The sequence below is a fragment of the Stegastes partitus genome, unplaced genomic scaffold (genome assembly GCF_000690725.1).
Source record: "Stegastes partitus isolate 25-593 unplaced genomic scaffold, Stegastes_partitus-1.0.2 Scaffold71, whole genome shotgun sequence".
NCBI lineage: Eukaryota > Metazoa > Chordata > Actinopteri > Pomacentridae > Stegastes > Stegastes partitus.
Window position 1 is genome coordinate 765,049 of NW_007577802.1, and position 18,540 is coordinate 783,588.

The 18,540-nt window shown below is 40.7% G+C and overlaps 1 protein-coding gene across 1 annotated transcript in view; it reads right to left on the bottom strand.

Moving 5' to 3' along the window:
• kcnt1b (potassium sodium-activated channel subfamily T member 1b) overlaps nucleotides 1–18,540 on the bottom strand; it is an 86,415-nt gene that overhangs the window by 13,728 nt on the left and 54,147 nt on the right. Inside the window, exons 8-22 of the mRNA XM_008276427.1 lie at nucleotides 17,219–17,293; nucleotides 16,852–16,935; nucleotides 15,271–15,365; nucleotides 13,625–13,805; nucleotides 12,970–13,134; nucleotides 11,630–11,766; nucleotides 10,672–10,735; nucleotides 10,291–10,399; nucleotides 10,072–10,180; nucleotides 7,558–7,707; nucleotides 7,229–7,464; nucleotides 5,336–5,549; nucleotides 3,452–3,557; nucleotides 3,114–3,286; nucleotides 2,071–2,142 (exon numbers count right to left, since the gene is read on the bottom strand). Coding sequence (XP_008274649.1) covers nucleotides 2,071–2,142; nucleotides 3,114–3,286; nucleotides 3,452–3,557; nucleotides 5,336–5,549; nucleotides 7,229–7,464; nucleotides 7,558–7,707; nucleotides 10,072–10,180; nucleotides 10,291–10,399; nucleotides 10,672–10,735; nucleotides 11,630–11,766; nucleotides 12,970–13,134; nucleotides 13,625–13,805; nucleotides 15,271–15,365; nucleotides 16,852–16,935; nucleotides 17,219–17,293 — 1,970 coding nt within the window. The remainder of the gene's footprint in view (nucleotides 1–2,070; nucleotides 2,143–3,113; nucleotides 3,287–3,451; nucleotides 3,558–5,335; nucleotides 5,550–7,228; nucleotides 7,465–7,557; nucleotides 7,708–10,071; nucleotides 10,181–10,290; nucleotides 10,400–10,671; nucleotides 10,736–11,629; nucleotides 11,767–12,969; nucleotides 13,135–13,624; nucleotides 13,806–15,270; nucleotides 15,366–16,851; nucleotides 16,936–17,218; nucleotides 17,294–18,540) is intronic.

Sequence of the window (18,540 nt, forward strand, 5' to 3'; positions counted from 1 at the left end):
AATCTACACCCAAAGCTGCATCATCTGCACCAATTTACATTCTCTCAGAAGTGAATGCATTACTAAATTTAGATTTAGTTGTTGATTAGTATGTTCACTAAACTGCCGGTGTGAATGGCCCAAACCCAGTCTGCACTAAGGCCTGATGTAGACTTAACTCATGTCACAACTGAACTAACTGACTGTGTTAATTTGCTTCAATAATTCAAAACACAGTTCAAAGATAAAATGTCCAAGACAGCTCATTAACAGTCCAAAGCATTAATAAAGTAACAGATGTTAACGCAAGAGCTGCTAAAACAAATGCTACACACACAGGTAAGCTCTCCAAAGTGTCTCAGGGAGAAAAACTGAAAAAGTTCCATCACTGAAAATTATGGTCAGTTCCCCGTTGCTGGTGATGTTGCCCAGTTATACCAGTTTTACCTATCGTGGCAGCACAACCTGCTTGGAAACAACGCATCACTATTAAAACAACCAATAAAATAAAGTGAATCTGGACTTGTGTTTCATTCCCAGTTTGATGAGCTGCTTACTCGATTGCTCCCTCTTTGAGGCAATACAGTGTTCATTTTAGCAAACTGTCAGAAAAGACATGACAAGCTGTAAATCCTATGTTGATGTTTACCTGAAAATACAAATAAATGTGCAATAAATAACCACAACAGCAAGCAGCTGGATGCTGCCACTCACAGACACACTTCCCAGCAGATTCCTACCCTTCACCATCCCTGCTCGGTTTGTGTACATTTTGTGGGTGGTCACAAATTTTGTTGTGAGCTATTGACAAGTCTGCATGAACAAAAGTTTACATACACTTGTAAAGACCATGTATATCGTGGCAGTTTTAAGTTCAGAAAATTTCCTATGATGAAATCACATTTGTCACAAAAAAGGTCATGCATTTTGGCTCTAACGTAGATTTACTATAGGCTTCTGAAAATATGACATAATCTGCTGCTTCAAAAATATACAAACATCAGCTTAAATTCTTAGTTATGTTGATGTGGAAAAACTGCATTGTTGGCATGACCTCTGACTGATGACTCCTCTGAGCCAATTTAAACAGGACCCACTTGATACACTCATTAGACTCAGATGCAAACACTACAGCAGGAAAGTCTAAGGTGCTCAGCACAGATCTGAAAAAGCAAATTACTGACTTAAAGAAATCAGGAAAGTAACTCTGAGCCATTTCAAAGCAGTTATGGGTCCCAAATTCAACTGCATGTGTTTCAGTGACTCCATCTTAGAAAATTAAGAATTTTCAGTCATTAGAAACTCAAGACTGCCGTCATAAACATCGTCTTTAAAGGTGTACCTTGTGCGCTTTGTGATTTGACAATAGCACTCAGCAGTAGCGTGTCGTAAAGTTCGTAAATCTGTGAATGTGGCAATTGTGATTGGGCCATTGTTCTATCAAACACAACACTTCAGTCACTGGTTAGGTGAGCTTAACTGTACATTTTCCTACTAATTTTAAAACATTATGACTACAAACTATTTTCTCATGCATGCAGACATAAATATAACAGTTCACAAAGTGCTAACAGTTAAACTGAAACCACAACTACCAAAAAGTTGTGTCACGACTTTGTGCAGCTTTTGTTTACACAGTTAATCCCTTTTGTTTGAACGGCAACCAGCTTTTCCTGGCAGCCAAATTCCACATTACTGAAAATCACTGTGTTCAAACTAGAGAGCAGCTACAGTCCAACACTCAGTGTGCACTAAAAGCGTTTAGCATTCTGCCTAAATGGATGTCTTTTTGTAATGGCTTTCATGCTGCGTGGTTTTTGAAACGTGAGTCTCCCTTCTGCACGTGAACGCAAAATATTCCAACAGTTGTTGAAGAGAAATTAAAAATCTGCTGCAATCAAACTGGAAACAATGTCTCATGGTGGGATTTGTCTTCAGCACTGATTAAGGACTGTATTGGAGATCATTTATGGGGTAATTATGATAAATAAGTTGTACTGGAGCTGAACTTCTGGTGGTTGCAATAAAAATTATTACATACATTAAGTGAGGTAATCAAATGAGCTTGTTTGTCATAATTCAAACACTTACTTATCGATAGTGCCGGCCATGAAGTAAACCATCGGAAAGCAGCAAATGGCCTCTAAGAAGTGGTTGTCTGGGCTGCAGGGAACAGGAAACATGAATGAGCATCCCACACTAATTATCTTTGTAAACCCCGGCGACACATTATGACACTGTTGGAGTAATTTCCTGCAACGTGCTTGTTGATGAGGGCAGGGAGGACTCGCTTGAATTTAGTACAGAACAAAAGGGAAATAAATGCCTAATTCCTTGATGCAACGGGAGGATTTACAATAACTGGTTGCTATGGAAACTCCAGAGAGTGTCACTTTCGCCAGAGCTTCGCTGGCTCCGTGTTTGTGTCGTTCATCTGTTTCAGCGGACCGCCGAGATCGGGCCGAAAGTTAATGAAACCCACAGCGAGTTGGAGCAGGAAACGTATACATGCTCGAACACACAAATAGGCTCTCATGAATAATGCAAAAAAAAAATGAGACTCTTTCTCCATCTTGAAAGCTAAAGCATAGTTCCCGCTGTTATTACCGATTCTCTATTGTAAGCTATTTGTCTGTTTTAAATTGCAAACACATAAAGCCCACACGAGCCTATTAACGAATGCAAATACACACTACGACAATAACAAGTCGTTTCTTTACATGCTTTTTGAACTACTCTTCAGTTTTCTGCACTGAAAACGTCTTTTTATCAATTATTTAATTATTTTTCCTGGAGTTAACCAGTCTATACTTTAAAGCTATAATGAACAAACCTACTGAAGGCATTCTGGCACCCTGAAAACAAGCTCATATTGAACTACAGAGTGTCGTTTTATCCTTGTCAATCTCTAAAATGCTAATACACATGTACGCTGCATAAACAGTCTCCTACAACCTCTACTGACCAAGTGAGGTCCAGATTAAAGCCTCCTTTGCTGATTTTTATTCCAACTCATACAGTGAATTAGCATATGACTCATCTTTATTGTGCTGGATGTATAGATGCAGGAAGCACACAACGAAGCAACATATTACTCATAGTTAGTGGTGTAAACAAACAAAGGGGAGTCTTACGGGTAGTCCAGTAGCAGCACTATGGGGTTGAGCTCCTTTCTGGGTCGATAATAAGCTCGCAGAGGGACGATGAAATTGTAGAGACCATTTCCCGCTGTCTCCGCTGACACTATAATCAGCTTATTCTTGAAGCCGTACGCCTTCGCATCCTCAAAGCTGCTATGTGAGCAGCCCTGAATGGAGGCAGACAATTCAACAGGAAAGGAGTCAAGGTTTTAGTCAAATCACATAAAGCTTTACTGTATTATATATATATTTAAAAAAAAAAGCTGGCAAGAGAAGGTAAATGCATTTTGTGCAGTGGGTTTTTTGTGTGTGGCTAACTTCTGAGAGCTCACCTTGTCGAGGCGGAGGCAGCAGAACGGAGCTTTCTGCGGTAGGAGGTGGCACAGAGTTGGAGAGCTGCCGATGTAGGGCGAGTTGGGGGGGTAGCCCTTCACGAAACTTATGGAGAAGAGACGAGATGTTCAGAAGGACTGAAATTTAGTGGCCTAGAATGAAATACTGCGTACGAGCAAACATAGTGAGGCAGCATTTTGTTATCCTGGAATAACCTCGCAGCTGATGTTAGACGAGCCCCAACTCTGAAAACTTTGAAGTCAAAGATGAAGTTTTTCTTTTCTATGCCGCTGCGCTGCACTGTAATGACAGCAGAAATATTTTAACCCCATTTCAGATAATTGTTTGATCTACGCATGTCATGTCAGGATTTCTGCTATTGTTACCTGTGAATTTTAAATTGAATTTTTTTTAGTTTTTACTTAAATCTGTTGCCTTTGCTATACTATGACAATATCTTGGATATGTCTGATGCGTGTCTTTCTGCCAGATGTCTCCAGATGAAACCTCTCCACATTCTCCTCTGCTGCCTCAGAACAGGGCACAACAACGTCTTTAATGCTCATAGTCCACTTACACTCTCTATATTGTTCCTTCAAACAGTTTATTTTTCAGCACTTGTGCCTTTGATGAGAGGTTGTTGCAGTCTAGTTCCATAAACGTGTACTTCAAGTTTGAGGAGTAGCTCAAGTCCAGTGAGTACGTGAGTCCAAATAAAATGGCGAGTGCATTAGATACATTATCTAGGTCGTGAAGCACTTCCACACCTTTATGTTGTAAAGTACTTGTAAAATACAAATGAAGCTGCCTATTACTTATTCATTAAGTATCAGAGCGTTAAAAGTGACGGCAAATACAATCACACAGAAATATTCTGTGCATTTTAATTTAAAATGTACCCTTTCCATGATCTTAAAAAGACTTAACTTTGCCACAACAGACTCCCTTTTCCTTATTTACATAATTACTTCATTATACTGAATATCACTGAAAAGTGTTGCCAATGTCAGTGTTTGTGGTTTTCAGTTCATTATTAGATTCCGCAGCTGCTTTGCTCAAATGTTTGTGAGCCTGCAGGACTAATTCCATCGCAAAGTCTGTTTAGTTTTAATTGTGTCTTGTTTTGATTTGCAGCTGAGCGTGTCAGTTTGGCTCCCTTGATGTGTAACGTATCAGCTGCAGTTAGCCTCATCAGCTCCGCGGTGCCCTCCAGTTTGCCGATTCTAACTGTGATTACGTCTACCATCGGATCACCACATGATGGCACTGTGGCACCTTGAACTTTTATTCCGTGCCTCTCTGCAGTCACTTCTCAAGCACTGCTGCACCTCTTGTAGCTCTTCAATAATGGAAAGCACACAGGCTCTGTGGGGTTCAGTCATACAGGCTCAGAGGTCAGGAGGACCATGTTATGTCCAACTTTAGGAGACCGGTTGCTGTCTGGGTCAGTCTAACAGCTGCTCGTCAGACGGACTTGTACAGGTTGAGGTGTGAGGTATGAGCTCAGTGTAAAGAAGCCACATACAGAGACAGGACAGAAACTGTGGCCGTGGCCTTCCTCTGACATGCACGGCGGCTGCATGTCTGGCCAGCTGATACATGAGTAAGGATGTATGCAGCGACACCGTACGTGAGCCTCACACGAGGAAAAGTGCTGACCTCCCCATCCTGACATACGCATTCATCACTGCTGCCACTCGCACCTTCCAGCATCATGACACGCCAATTACAAGCCTGCTACAAACCCATCCATCTCTCCCACTACAACCACCGAGTCATGAAGAGGAGGAGGCGAGGCGAGATCGATCAGCACACTGGCACTGTGAAGATATTTTACTTTTCTTACTGCTGTAAGAGAAGACGTACGCTACAATATCACTTACTCTGACCCGACAGAGCCTTCCTCATCTGACTGGTTGGTCTCGTCCTCCGACTGGTCGCTGAGGAGGTCGCAGGGCAGGATGGCGGAGGAGTCAGCGATTTCCAGAACAGGTGCGATGCTCGGCCTCCGGCTTCCGGCACCGTTTTCTGTTGGTAAGGTCAGTTTGCTGCTTTCCTCAGGGGGATCGGGGTGCTGGAGGTCTATGGCTACAGTTCCTGAAAATTACACGAGGTTGTTTCATGAGCAAACCGTACGGCTATGTGGAAATAGCACATGCAGCACTTCCTATGACTGTTGGTACATTCTGAAGCTGGAAAAGCTGTTTCATATTAGATATCATGTAATCCATGTTTAGCTTGTTCAGCACATTAGCCCCCCCACATTCCTGTTACCTTTTTGAGCTCAGTAGTTTGACCTTGAGGAGAAAATGTATTGCTTTCTGAAGCACAAAGTCCTCGATTTATCACAACTGACATGCAAACAGTGGTGAATTAGTGTGTTTGTCAATAAAAATGACTCTAACGTACATCATATTAGGTCCATCTCAAATCATCTAATTCTGCACAACCATGATCTGATTTGCCTTAAATATTTCTAGCACAAAATATGGATATTTATAAAGATATCAGTGAAATTATAGAGTACTTTGAGATATATATTTTTTTTAAATCACTTGCTCGTAGACTCACTTTCAGTTTTATTTACATGTTGAAATTTGAAGCTATGTTTAAATGACATTATTTCAGGAACTACTACAGATAAAAAACAGATATTTTCACTTTTATATAACATCATGTCATTAATTTAGAATCTGCAATATTGGGCCATACATAAACCGAGATCAATGCCTACAAAATGGAGTTAAAATTTGGCTATCTACCAGTACTCTTGTTCTTGTGCAACCAAGTACTTTACATTAAAAAGTATTCTATATGTTTTGTTTTACTGTGACATAAAACTACATGTGGTTCAGAAAATATCACTTCCATTTCTTTTTTTTGTTGTTGCATATTTCAGCTTACCCATAATCAGAAACTGTTCAATGTACTTGTCCTATATTGCAGATTCTTAATCAATGACATGATGAAAAATACCAGTGAGAATGTCAGGCTTTTGTCTTTACCAGTTCCAAAGGAACAGTATTTACAACACAGCTTCAGATTGTAGTTGTAAAATCTGTGAAACAAAGGCGTGCTGAACGTGGGTCAATAAGCAACTGTTTAAAAAAATAATAATTTGGAAAGTACTTGATATATCAATCTAAAATTTCACAGATACCATTTTAAATATCTGTAGGTTGATTTAAAAAAAAAGAAAAAAAAAGTTGCAAGCAAACTAGTGATGCTCAAACAGAAGGGCCCTGAGATTTAAGGCTTTGTAATATGATGTATGATATATGCACTGTTCATATCAGGTGTATCAGATACACAATGTATGCACACTGCACTCAGTCAGAAATATCAGATCAGTGATATATGCACTGTACATACATCATCTTTCTATGGGCTAAATAGTGAAAATTTCAGAAATTATAAATGTGTGTTAAAAAAAAATAAAATAAAAAAGTGACGCATCATGCACAAACTTACCAAACGAAGTAGCCTGATCAACTTTAACAGGTTAAAAAAAAAAGCACAACACAGCAAGGTCAGCCAAACAAAGTAAAAATGCATGTAAGAAAAACATCATGCATGACAGTGAGCAAAAAAAGCCCAGAGCATCAGCAAAGCAGCCATCACTCAGAGGTGCCCAGTGTGAGAGAAGGCTAGCGTAAACAAGCAACAAAGCATCCATTTTCTCTTCTTACACGGAACCCTTTCAGCCTCCTCTCTTTACCACCTTCTCCATTTCTAAGCATCTTTGTTTATTTGCTGCCTCTGTCTTTGGGCCTTACCCATGCTGGCGATGATGCTGTGCACAGGCAGCCTGGAGGGGGCGTCGTAGAGGCCGGTGACTGGCAGGCCCTTGCTGTGCTTCTCCTCCTGCTTGAAGATGAAGGCCGAGTTCTCCTCCTTGGTGATGTTGATGTAGTAGCAGGTGTCGGCGGCGGCCATGATGTGGCGAGGTCCGGGGTTCAGGAGGATGCTCTTGTTGTCTTCCCTCTTCACTCCGATCAAACAAACGCCGTACCTGGGAGGCGGTTCCAAAAAAAAATTAAAAGGGCCTCAGATCCAAATTGTTTCATTTTTATTTTAAGATTTAGCTAGTGGAAGATTTGCTAACTTCTTGTGGGCGTGGAAGGAGGCGTAGGTGAAGCTCTTCCCGTCATACTCCCCAAAAAACTTGCTGTCACACAAGCGGATGTGGTAGACCTCGTTTCCAGAGCAGCGTCCGTACATCCGCTGCCACTGCTCTGGCGACAACTGCCCTTCCCTGAAAAAAAAACACAATATTTACTGCTTGCATTACAGTAACATGAAGGCCTGTTCTCATAAAAACGAGGTTTACGCCTAAACTAGATGTCCTAATATATCACGTTGCCATCAAATTCTGTTTTTATTTTAACTATGCCTCAGGAGTCATTTAAATTCATGAAAGAAAACACCTTTAAATCAAAAGTGACTTTTATTTGCATCTCAGCTGTTCGCATTTATTCGTAGATTGATAAACTGAACCTTCTGTGACCTTTCCTCGGCCTTGTACTACCCCAGCCAACGCTATTTCAGCCGCAATAATGAGCACAAGAAAAAAAAAAAGGTCATTTTATTTAGGTAGTTCATGTACATCATAACTTTTAATCGGCTTGATAATGTTTAAATTAACACCTGCCACAAAAAAGTCTATTGAAATTCCTGTCACCTTCATAGCCGTATAATGGGAATTAAAATGGATGTGCTGCGGTTCTGCTGTGGGTAGCAGAGCAGATATAGTAGTCACCTTGTACAGAATGTGACAATTTGACTTTTAGCCCATCAAGAAGCGAGCAATGTTCTTCTGGCTGACAGTGACAGGTCTCTGGTACAGTCTGACTACTGTACTGTCACCATCTATATAACTAAAGACTCCTCCGCAGAACAATCAGTCATCTTCCACGAACATTAATCATGAAGTTTGATTGAATCTGCACGCATGGAGCAAACTCTTGTGAATATCAACTGTTTTTCTTTTCTTTTACCTTAACTTAACATATCCATGTGTAACTATAATACACACAGATTTAATTTTAGGGGACTTTAAACATTGAGAATGCACTCAAAAGCTTGGAAGACTTATTTGAAGCTCAGCTGCTAAAGATGCAGAATTAATGTGATTAGTTGTGTTAAATATCAAAACAAAGAGCCAAGATAGAGTCTCAGGTTTACTGTTAGGCTGAGATCTAATGAATAAAGTTAAAGTTCAGCTCTCTTGTTACTGATTCAAAACACATCAAGCCAAATTAAGGGTAACTATACATCTCAGCTGACGTTTTAAGGAAGCTGTGGCAGCCTGTGTTCGTCTACTTTAGCGCGACGTGATCACAAAAGCAGAAATTTTATTTAATTGCCACTTGTGATGAAACGTTGTCTTTATGACTTTTAATGTATAATTCTACGTCATACATGTGACAGGCGTATATTACCTCTAGTTTTATCTTTATTCTACATTGCTGGCTTCATTTTTATCCACCGGCTGTAACATGTGAATTTCCCCAGCGAGGGATCAATAAAGTTGATCTTTTCCTAAAAATTGTTGATATTCGATTTTTCTTATTTCTTCTCTTCCGGTTACATGGGGTCAAAAACTTTAATGAAACAGTTTTAGACTTTTGTCTTTTCTCACGGAGAGTGAGACACGTTTGTTCAATAAACATGAAGCTGGAGCCAGAAGACAGTCGTATAAACACTGAACACGGGAGGAAACACTGGTCTGGCTTTGTCCAGAAGTAACAACAATCCAATTACCAACATCTGTGAAGCTCCCTGAATAACATGTTGGATTTGCTACCTTTAGACAAAGCAAGGCTGTTTTCAGTCCAGTCATTTCAGTCATTATATTAAGCTAAGCCAAACTTTAGACGTAATATATTTTCAACTAATCATTAACAAGGAACTGAATGTGTGCATTTCGTTCAACAATGAAAATCAGAATCAACTGTTGATTAAACTAAACTTAAACTTTACTATAATAAAAGTGAAAACACCTGCAGGTCACGTAAAGCAGCACAATGCAAGAGATTTGGTAGGAACAGTGCAGGACCATAGCACACGGTAATAAACTACATACTGACAGCGGACATTGCGTATGGGGGCACTTCAAAAAGCAATCGGCCTCACCTGGAAAGAAGGAGCTTAACTCCAAAACAGCATACTGTAAAGCCTTAGTTCCACAAAAACTCAAATAAAAAGGAGAGGAAAGCTTTGAGTTGGTGTACTGTTGCTGCAGGACAATGCGTTTATCTGCACAGCTTCAGGTGGCAGAAGCAGCCAACTGAAAGTGCTGCCTGATGCACTCCAATCACCCGATCTGCACCGTCTGGCTTCTGTTTCCCAAACTGAAATTTCACGTCTTATCAGAGTGATGACAAAGACATCCAAGCTGTTGAGGAGAATCTGGCGGCTCAAGATGTGACCTTGAAGCTTTAGCTCAAGTGTGTTGAAGTTAAAGGAGACTATGTTGACAAGTAATGCAACAACAATCTGTCTCCTGTGACGTTTTCTCATGAGGCCGAGAACTTTTTGAAGTACCCCTGTGTCATTGTAAATAAATGCTAACATAAATACTTTTTAAATACCTATCTAAATATGTGTGTGTACTCACTGTCCTCTGGAGGTGTGAACCAAGAGAGTGACTAAGGTGGACGTGGCCGGACACACACAGTTGAGTGCCAACATGGCATACTTGAACTCCTCTTCACATACGACATGATCTGTTAAAAACAATACATTGCATAACGAGTTTAGATTTCGGAAATGTCGGAATCTCACAGATGGGCAAGATTATTCATTTTCTGAAGATACGCAGCTTTCCTGCACGTACCAGCAAACTTGACATGAAATTTGTTTTCAGGTTTGAGAATTTGGACGTAGAGGGGGCAGTTTGGCGCAAAGTCCTTTGCAGCCCAAGCCCTCAGAATAGTCTGGTGATCCTGTGTGGACAGAAACAGTTCGTTTTCACTCATCCAGTGACTGATTTATAAACGAAATTTGAATATTAAAAACTTTGAAGTTTGCCTCAGACATTCAGCGTACTTTAAATACTCAACACCAAAATCACGGTGTGAATATTTCCAAGTCTCTCGACTAATTTGAAAGTGAAGCAGAGTGTGAAGGGAAAACGCACGACTCTTTGGCATCGTTCTTATCATGAGAGGGTTTACTCTGGAAATTGCTTTAACAAATTCCTGTGGATGTAACTCACAGCAGCGGTTCGGTCGACTTCGTTCCTGCTGCTCAGGATGAAACAGGCCTCAGCGTCGTCCATCCTGAAGGATTGACAGGGAAATAGAAACACAGACAGGCAGGGATGGTCACGGGCTGGCGGCTGTGAAGAGGGCGATCAACCAAACGTAAAATTCATTATCTGAGTGGACCTTTGCTTGAAAGAAAAGCTAGGCATGGGTGAGTGCTAATGTCCCATGAGCACGGATGAAAAGGTTTACAGCTCCATCCCCACCGATCATTCACTTGCTGCCAGAAAACTCACATGCTCTGTGAACTGCAGTATGAAATGAGCACACAGAAATCCATCTGCAGCAGCTGAGTGATTTTATCTGTTACATATCAGTGAAAGAAACTGTTACCTGCACAACTGCACATTAAAGTGGAACTCTTCAATTATGGTAGATGGGCTCTTGGACAAATTTATGGCTTGGATTTCATGGTATCGTATGCTACTGAGAAGTAGTTGTACCTAATGTCACAAGCATCACATAGCAATGTGACAAGCAAAATAAAACAGCAAAATATCTGTCAGTGAGCAGCAAGATCCCCCAAAGCGACCCTAGAAGTGAATAGCACACTGCTGCAGTAATATGTTGTACTGACGTGGATAAAACTGACAAGGCTGAACATATTCCAACGTGATCCATCACTATTTCGATTACTGCTTATACATGTGCCCTTTGATGTGAGCAGATGATCACTGTAGAGTGAAATCCTTTTACAATGATGGGGAAGCAGAGGGCAGCCAAGTAGACTTGTAAGGACTTGCCCTCAAACTGCATTTCAGTGGAGGATGAGTCATTTAGCTCAGATCCTTATCCAGCATATAAAATTAATAAAATAAAGATTAGCTGGACTCAAATCTAAACCTTTCAAGAACATGACGTGACATGCATGTTGAATGTTCTGTCTGAATGTGCCAAGCTTTCACTCACTTGGCCCTCATCAGGTCCTGGTCTTTGAGGGCGGATCCCTGCAGGTAAATAACCCTCTGGGACCACAGAGGGATCTGGAGGATACGGCGAACCTGAATGTCTATCTCTGTCGGACACAGGATCACCACGTAGTAGTCCTGCAAGAGAAAGACACGTTAGCCTTTATTCAAATCCACAAACTTGTTTAATATCTTACATTTTTCTGTACAACTGAACGGTCAGCACTCTGAGACATGTATGTTGCTGTATTTAGTAGCATGTAACTCTAACTGCTCCTGTGTTGTTTTATGCTTACAATTTGTTTTCATATCCTGTCTGTGATATTTATGGACATAATCTAAATGGACAGCTAGGGTCAGGAGGGTGTTTGGTTTGTGAACCTTAAAAGTCACAGCTTTGCTTTTTGCAGATGAAGTGGTTCTATTAACTTCATCTGGCCGTGACCTTGAGCGCACACTGGGATGGCTTTTAGCCGAGTGTGAAGCAGCCGAAATGAGAGTCAGCACCTCCAAGTCTGAGTTCATGGTTGTCTGAGGGAGACCAGCTGGTAGATTGCTCCCCCGTGGTTGGGGGCGAGTTGATGCCCCAAGTGAAGAAGTTTAATTATATAGAGACCTTAAGATAACAAGTGACTGGAAAATGGAGATGGACAGAAAGATTGGTGCGGAATCAGCAGTAATGTGGGTGTTGTAGAGCTGAGTAGAGCTGCTGCTTCTTCATGTCCAAAAAAATCAAGCTTAGATGGTTCAAGCTTCTGATTAGGATGCCTCGTGGGAATCTTCCTTTGGTTTTCTAGGCACGCCTCGGGAGGAGACCCCAAGGTTGTCCCAGAACATCGTCTGGCCTGGGAATGCCCTGCTTAGCTTGCTGCCACTGTAACCCAACCTCAGATCAGTGGGAACAGCTGGATGGATTGTAGTTAGCTTAAAAGAGTCAAGTTCCAAACCAGCTCAATTTTTAATTCCCAGTATCGGCAGGAAGTTACGCCCTATTGTTTGTTTACGTCCACATCCACAAGAGCACATGAAACAGGCTGCAAAAAACTTGATTGCAACATTCCTGGAACGACCATGACCTGAGAGTAACTTCTCATCCTCTTCTCTTACATTTATCTCACATGAATACCTATATATAATACTAAAAGACAGAATCATATGAAAACCCAAATGTGTGCTATTTGTGACACAGCTAATAACACAACTGTTCATACCATGATGATTGAAGCAGGCAGTAGACAGTGACGTGTACAAACTACAAATACAGCTACACTGTTGGGAAAATATTACAAACCTACAAGAAAAGAACAACCAAAAATCTTCCATTAGATCTTGTCACTGTACCTGTAGTCTGGGATGAGCGTAGAACTCATTGAGGAAATCCATCAGCAGGTCTATCTTGAGCGAGCTGACACACAACACCACATGTTTCTCTGTCTGCGCCCGGTGACGGCTGTAGTTCCCACCCAACTTCTGGCTCTCCATCCACAGGTACGCAAGCTCTTCAAACTGACACAGCGACAACAGCATTTGCGTGGTGTCAAAAGAAGCGAGAGTGATATCAATAATGAAAGAGAGATGGATTGGCTGTCCGGACACAGATGGAGTGTAAACTGCTGATGGAGTAGTTCGCCAGCAGCGGGAGCTCATTTCTGTTCTCACCCTATTAGCACTGCGATCGTTAAATATAAATAACACAGAGAACTGGCAGACTTATGATGAAGCCAGCATGAATTTGGACTGAATTTTGAGTGAGATTTGCAAACTTCGTCTGCAGCCAAAACTGTCAGAAGTAAGCACCTTATTAAATATGTATTTCCTGTCAGCCTTTCAAAACTGCATGAAACTGTCATTTAATATTTGATGAAAGCCCAGTAAAGGTCATCACTAGATGTAAAACATTAAAGAATAATGATAAGACAGAACCAACACATTAAAGTGTGTACCACTTCACTGCGCTTTATGGAAATGCTGCTTCAATTTACCATATAGTCATTACCTGTAGCGGGAGGACCACGAGGGCAACACAGATGAGGATGACCACTAGCAGCTGGGAGGGCCAGATCTGAGGCGTGACATCTCCGTAGCCCACAGTGGAGAAGGTGACGATGCAGAAGTAGAACGAGTCAAACAGGGACAGGTTCTTCCCGGCCCTCTCTAGATGCTGGATCCCACAAGCTCTGCAGCAAAATGAGGAAATATACAATTAAATCAAGCATAAACCCTACAGGACTCAAGGATTCAAAGGCGTTATTGTCATGTGCAGCAAGTTATCGGTGCAAAGAAATTTCCTGGTTGTCTGATTAACCGGATACACTCATTCAGTCACACTTGTATACATACTGAGGTAACAAATGTGAGTATACAAGAGCAGTGAGAAAAAGGGAATTGTAAAGATAATTAAATTGAAGCACATAAAGAGATGTTTCACAAAACCAGTCGGCCTCAAGTACTCCAATTTAGCCGGATCAGGACTAGATATCAGAATTCAATTTGCCCAAGACCAAAGGGCACCGAAGTCAATACAGCGTGGCCTTCTGCTCAGTACGTCATTTAAAGCGACACCATTGATTGCTCCGTCAGTTCCCTCTCACTGATTGTGTTAATTCATTTGCGTTTTTTTTTGCATTGATAAGTTGGGAGGCTTAATGAAACCCCCCAGGCAAGGCGAATGAGGATGTCTAACTGGACAGAGCGGAGTGGAGGAGGCAGGTTGCTGGGCGGTGGCCACCGTTTAACAAGGCTGCCAAAGAGCTCAGGACAAAAAAGTGACAGCTCTGATTAGGATAAATAGGCGGTATAAAAATGGAGATCAATGAGACATAAAAAAATGAAGCATAGGTTAATAATTGGATGGCGGCAAATTACATGTTTCCCTGCTGCTGATCACAAACCTTCAAGATAATGAATGTCAAGTGTCCTGAAAAAGGATCGTTTGCATTAAAGAGCCCTGCTTTTTGTGTTACACTGTTATAGAGTTATAGAGTAGAAGTGCATGCCAAAGAGTTATTCTCGCCCACAGAAAAACTCTGCTCTTTAACCTGCCTGAAACACCTCACTTGAAGTTGAGGCTTTTCTTCTGATAATTATCTACATCACCATGCAACTCATTTGCATACCATCTGCCTCGTGGCTACTTAAACAAGCCCACGTTGCAAGCTGTCATTATGTCCTCTGCTACAGTTTCGTCTCACTACCTGTGCTCACAAATCCAGGGTTACAGTATATAACCAGCACTGCCTCGCTTTGGTCAGGTCAGCTGCAAAATCAGAGCAAACTCAGTTTTTTAGGACGGAGGCCTTAAAGAGACAGGGGCTAAAATGGAGATGCTGCAACAATTTGCAGTATGAAATGCATAATGTGTATTTTGAAAATGTACATGTGTAAACATATTCTAACAGGCTTTCAAAGTAAAATTATAAACCTGTAGATGTGCATGATACGGGCTCTTTAAAATCTATTACATATTGCTGTTCCCACTAACAGTAGATCAACTCCTACTCTTTACATTTTGTTGCCTTTTTTTTTGATGGCGTTTCAATTTTATCTTTTACAGCGAGATTGTGCACCTCTGGCCCCACCGCTGAGCCAATAACTGCTAACAGCGTGCTATGTATGCTTTCAGAAAAACAGAAGTTCACTCACCCAGTGAAAACCAGACACAGTAATGTGCAGATGAGGATGAACACCTGGTTGAACATGGCAGAGTGGGTCCTCTGGATGGCACGATGAAAATCATTCTGGATACGAGAGGAGAAGTTATTAGATTAGGTATACCTATTCTCTTGCGCATACTGTTCAGTTTTATGTCCGTATCACTCTTTGGGAAGTGAAATACATTTCTCCACTCTGGGCCACATTTGTTCCAAACTAAACCATGTGCAGAACGATGCAAGAAAAAGTCAGTCGCTGTCTTCATTCAGCCATAAAATGTTGTTAACGTGTTAAAAGGGCTGCGTCTCACTTTCTATATCGACATAAACCGAATAAAGGTTAAGCTGGCACTTCAATGTAGCATCCATTATTTTACTTCAGACTGGATGTACTGATCCTGAGGAATAAAAAATGTTTACTTGTCGAAACACTTGTGATTTTTACTGTATTTATTGTCTTGTCTTGACTTGTATAGATTCTTTTCTTTTTGTATTGGTGGAGAAAACAGCGACAAAGTAACACAAAGAAACTCTATGCTTGCTGACTACTGGCATTCTTAAAAAACAAAACAAAACAACCCTCTACATTAGCACGCTGTCCATCTTGAAATGTAGCGGCTCACGACTCATTTTCGTTTCCACCCTGTTAGCATGTTCCGCCTGCCTCTACCGCCCTGGACCAAGAATCTACCATCTGCCAACTATCGCCTTGGCGCTGAGCTCTCACTCGGTCGTGGTCTCGTCTGAATCACAGCGAGAGCAAACCATACACCAGTTGGATATAATCTAATTGCTTGGAATTTCATGTACCAGTCGCTTTGCACCCATGGCAAACCCTGGACAATATTGATACTCCAGCACCAGGATTCTGTGCACCATCTGTTTTTCATCCTGTGCTGCTTTGCCTACACTCGTACTTATTTTTGCTTTGGCTTGCCTTGTTCCCTACAGTGCAATTTATCATTTTTATTCACAATATAGGGCTACAGTATATTAAGTTTTTGCATGCACTGGCTCACTAACCTCCAGTGCATACAGTTGTTTGGATAATGAAGATCAATTGAGTGTTTCTTTGCTCTCTATGTAACCATCCATAACCTATATACATGCCTTAAAAAACATTGCTGCAGTTGTTTTTTTTAAATATATTGTCTCCAAACAAGTCTGCTCAATTAACTTGAATAAATTGTCAGTGTTAGTTTAGACGGCCAACTAATTAGGCAGCAGGCTAATTTATCAAAGCAGCCTGTGTCATCGCTAACACTAGCTTTAAAAAGATAGAGTGGCTTGTGCAAAAATGAGACGCGTTCCCAAAAAGAGAGCGTCAGTTAACCAGAAAAAAAGGAATTAGCCTGCTCAATTAAATTCTGCTCAGCTAAATTGTATAAACCCACTCATCCCCCACTGCCAGGGTTGCTCATAAACTCTTATATGGCTGCAAAGAGGATGGATAATGTAACCTCAGAGCCTGCAGCAGTAAAGAAAACATGCAGCTGTGTTTGCTCCCTCCAGTACAATACAACTACGGTGTATACAGCACAATAACGCAGTATTTACTTTCGGAAATACTTACTATCATGTTCTCCAGGGCACCTTTGGCTAGCCAGCAGTTAAGAAATACAGGGACGAATATGTGTCTTAACGGACCCCAGAAGATCTTAAGGGGAAAGAGGGAATGTAAGCGAAAGAGTATATTAGTGAGTTATTGAGTTTACACACCTGAAAAATAATAAACATCTATTTCCCTTAATGCAAAAGGCAAAGAGGAAAATTACTATGCCCTTGGCAATTTTTGGTTACGGTAAAACGTTCAGTCTGGGATGATTATTTGAGCATTAGCGTTAGATTACCGTAACACCTTCAGCCTAATTCACAGTTCCCATGCTCACACTTTCTTTCTTTTTTTGTGGGTTGGTTAGTTCATTAAGTTAATTACTCACTGTGATTACAAATGGCACTGTATTGATCATCTCCAATATGAAGGATATCTGGAAGATCTGCTCCCAAATGTTCCCCTGAAAAAGGAAATTGATGGGAAATAATTCAGTAAAACCAGCAGAACGTTTCAGAGAAGGGAGTAATGTCTGCAATAATGGAGGAAATCAACTGTGATAAGACCACAATACTGTACAATGGGGGAAAAAAAGAACCACCGTTTTCTATGCAATGAGTAAAATAAAAGGCCACAAGCTTCTTTCTTTGTATAAACGACAGCATTGGTATCTAAAAAAAACCCTCCTCAGTGACCTGATTTTATGCTCGTAGTATTCAGAGCATGTGCTTGTTTGCAGCTCATGATAATGATTCTTAACTACCGCATATACATTTATACGCAAATACATGCTTAGTATAACGTTTCTAATTAAATATTTATCATTACAACATTCTTATACATTTTTAAACTTTTTGAAGAGTATTCTTTGTAATATACTGTATACTGTGCTCTTCAAGACATGTTTTATGTGGTCTTTCTGTGCAATATAATTACATGCATGATTATGTATTCAATATAGTCCCGGATGAGGGAAAGCTCAGTTATTTCCAAACAATAGAAGTAAAGAGAAAAAAAAAATGTTTATCATAAGACTAACAATACTTTGTAGCCACTGGCAATATGCAGACCTTATCTTCAAAAGGCAGTACAGTGTAAACAGACATGAAAGCGTGACACGATGAGCAAGTGGGGTCGCATATAAATCACATATTGAGGGCACAGCCCCGTTTACAGGGTCCAGTTAAATGATGGATCGTATCAGCAATGAAGCTTTAAAAGATAAAAAATAAATTTAAAAAAAGCTCAGTAAAGAAAATAAACACTTGTGACAAGCCTTCAGGTAATCGAGAAAAATACTGGCGGTTGCTCCTCCTCATAAAACGAATGGGAATCCCTAAACAAACATCAGAGGCCAGAGGAAAAATACACAGCAAAATATACCAAGATGAAAAAAAAAAGACTGTGTGTGTTAAATTCCAGAGCAAACTTTTAGAAGATCACCACAGGGGAAAGAGTTAAAAGGAATTGGTGTATAACGCGTCTTTGAGTCTCAGGGTAGAGGGGAAGCTGTGGGAGATGTTAAAAAGCCATTTTCACACAGATTTAGAGGTAATTGGACAATGTTGTATTCAAATGCAAATGAAGAGTGAGCTTTTAACTAATGTGGTAATGTCGGAATACTGTAACAGACAAGAAAAAAGGTTTTGTTTCAGTCGTTCTTACATTTATGAGACTGTATTTGAAAAGTGCTCCTCATATTTTGTCCGC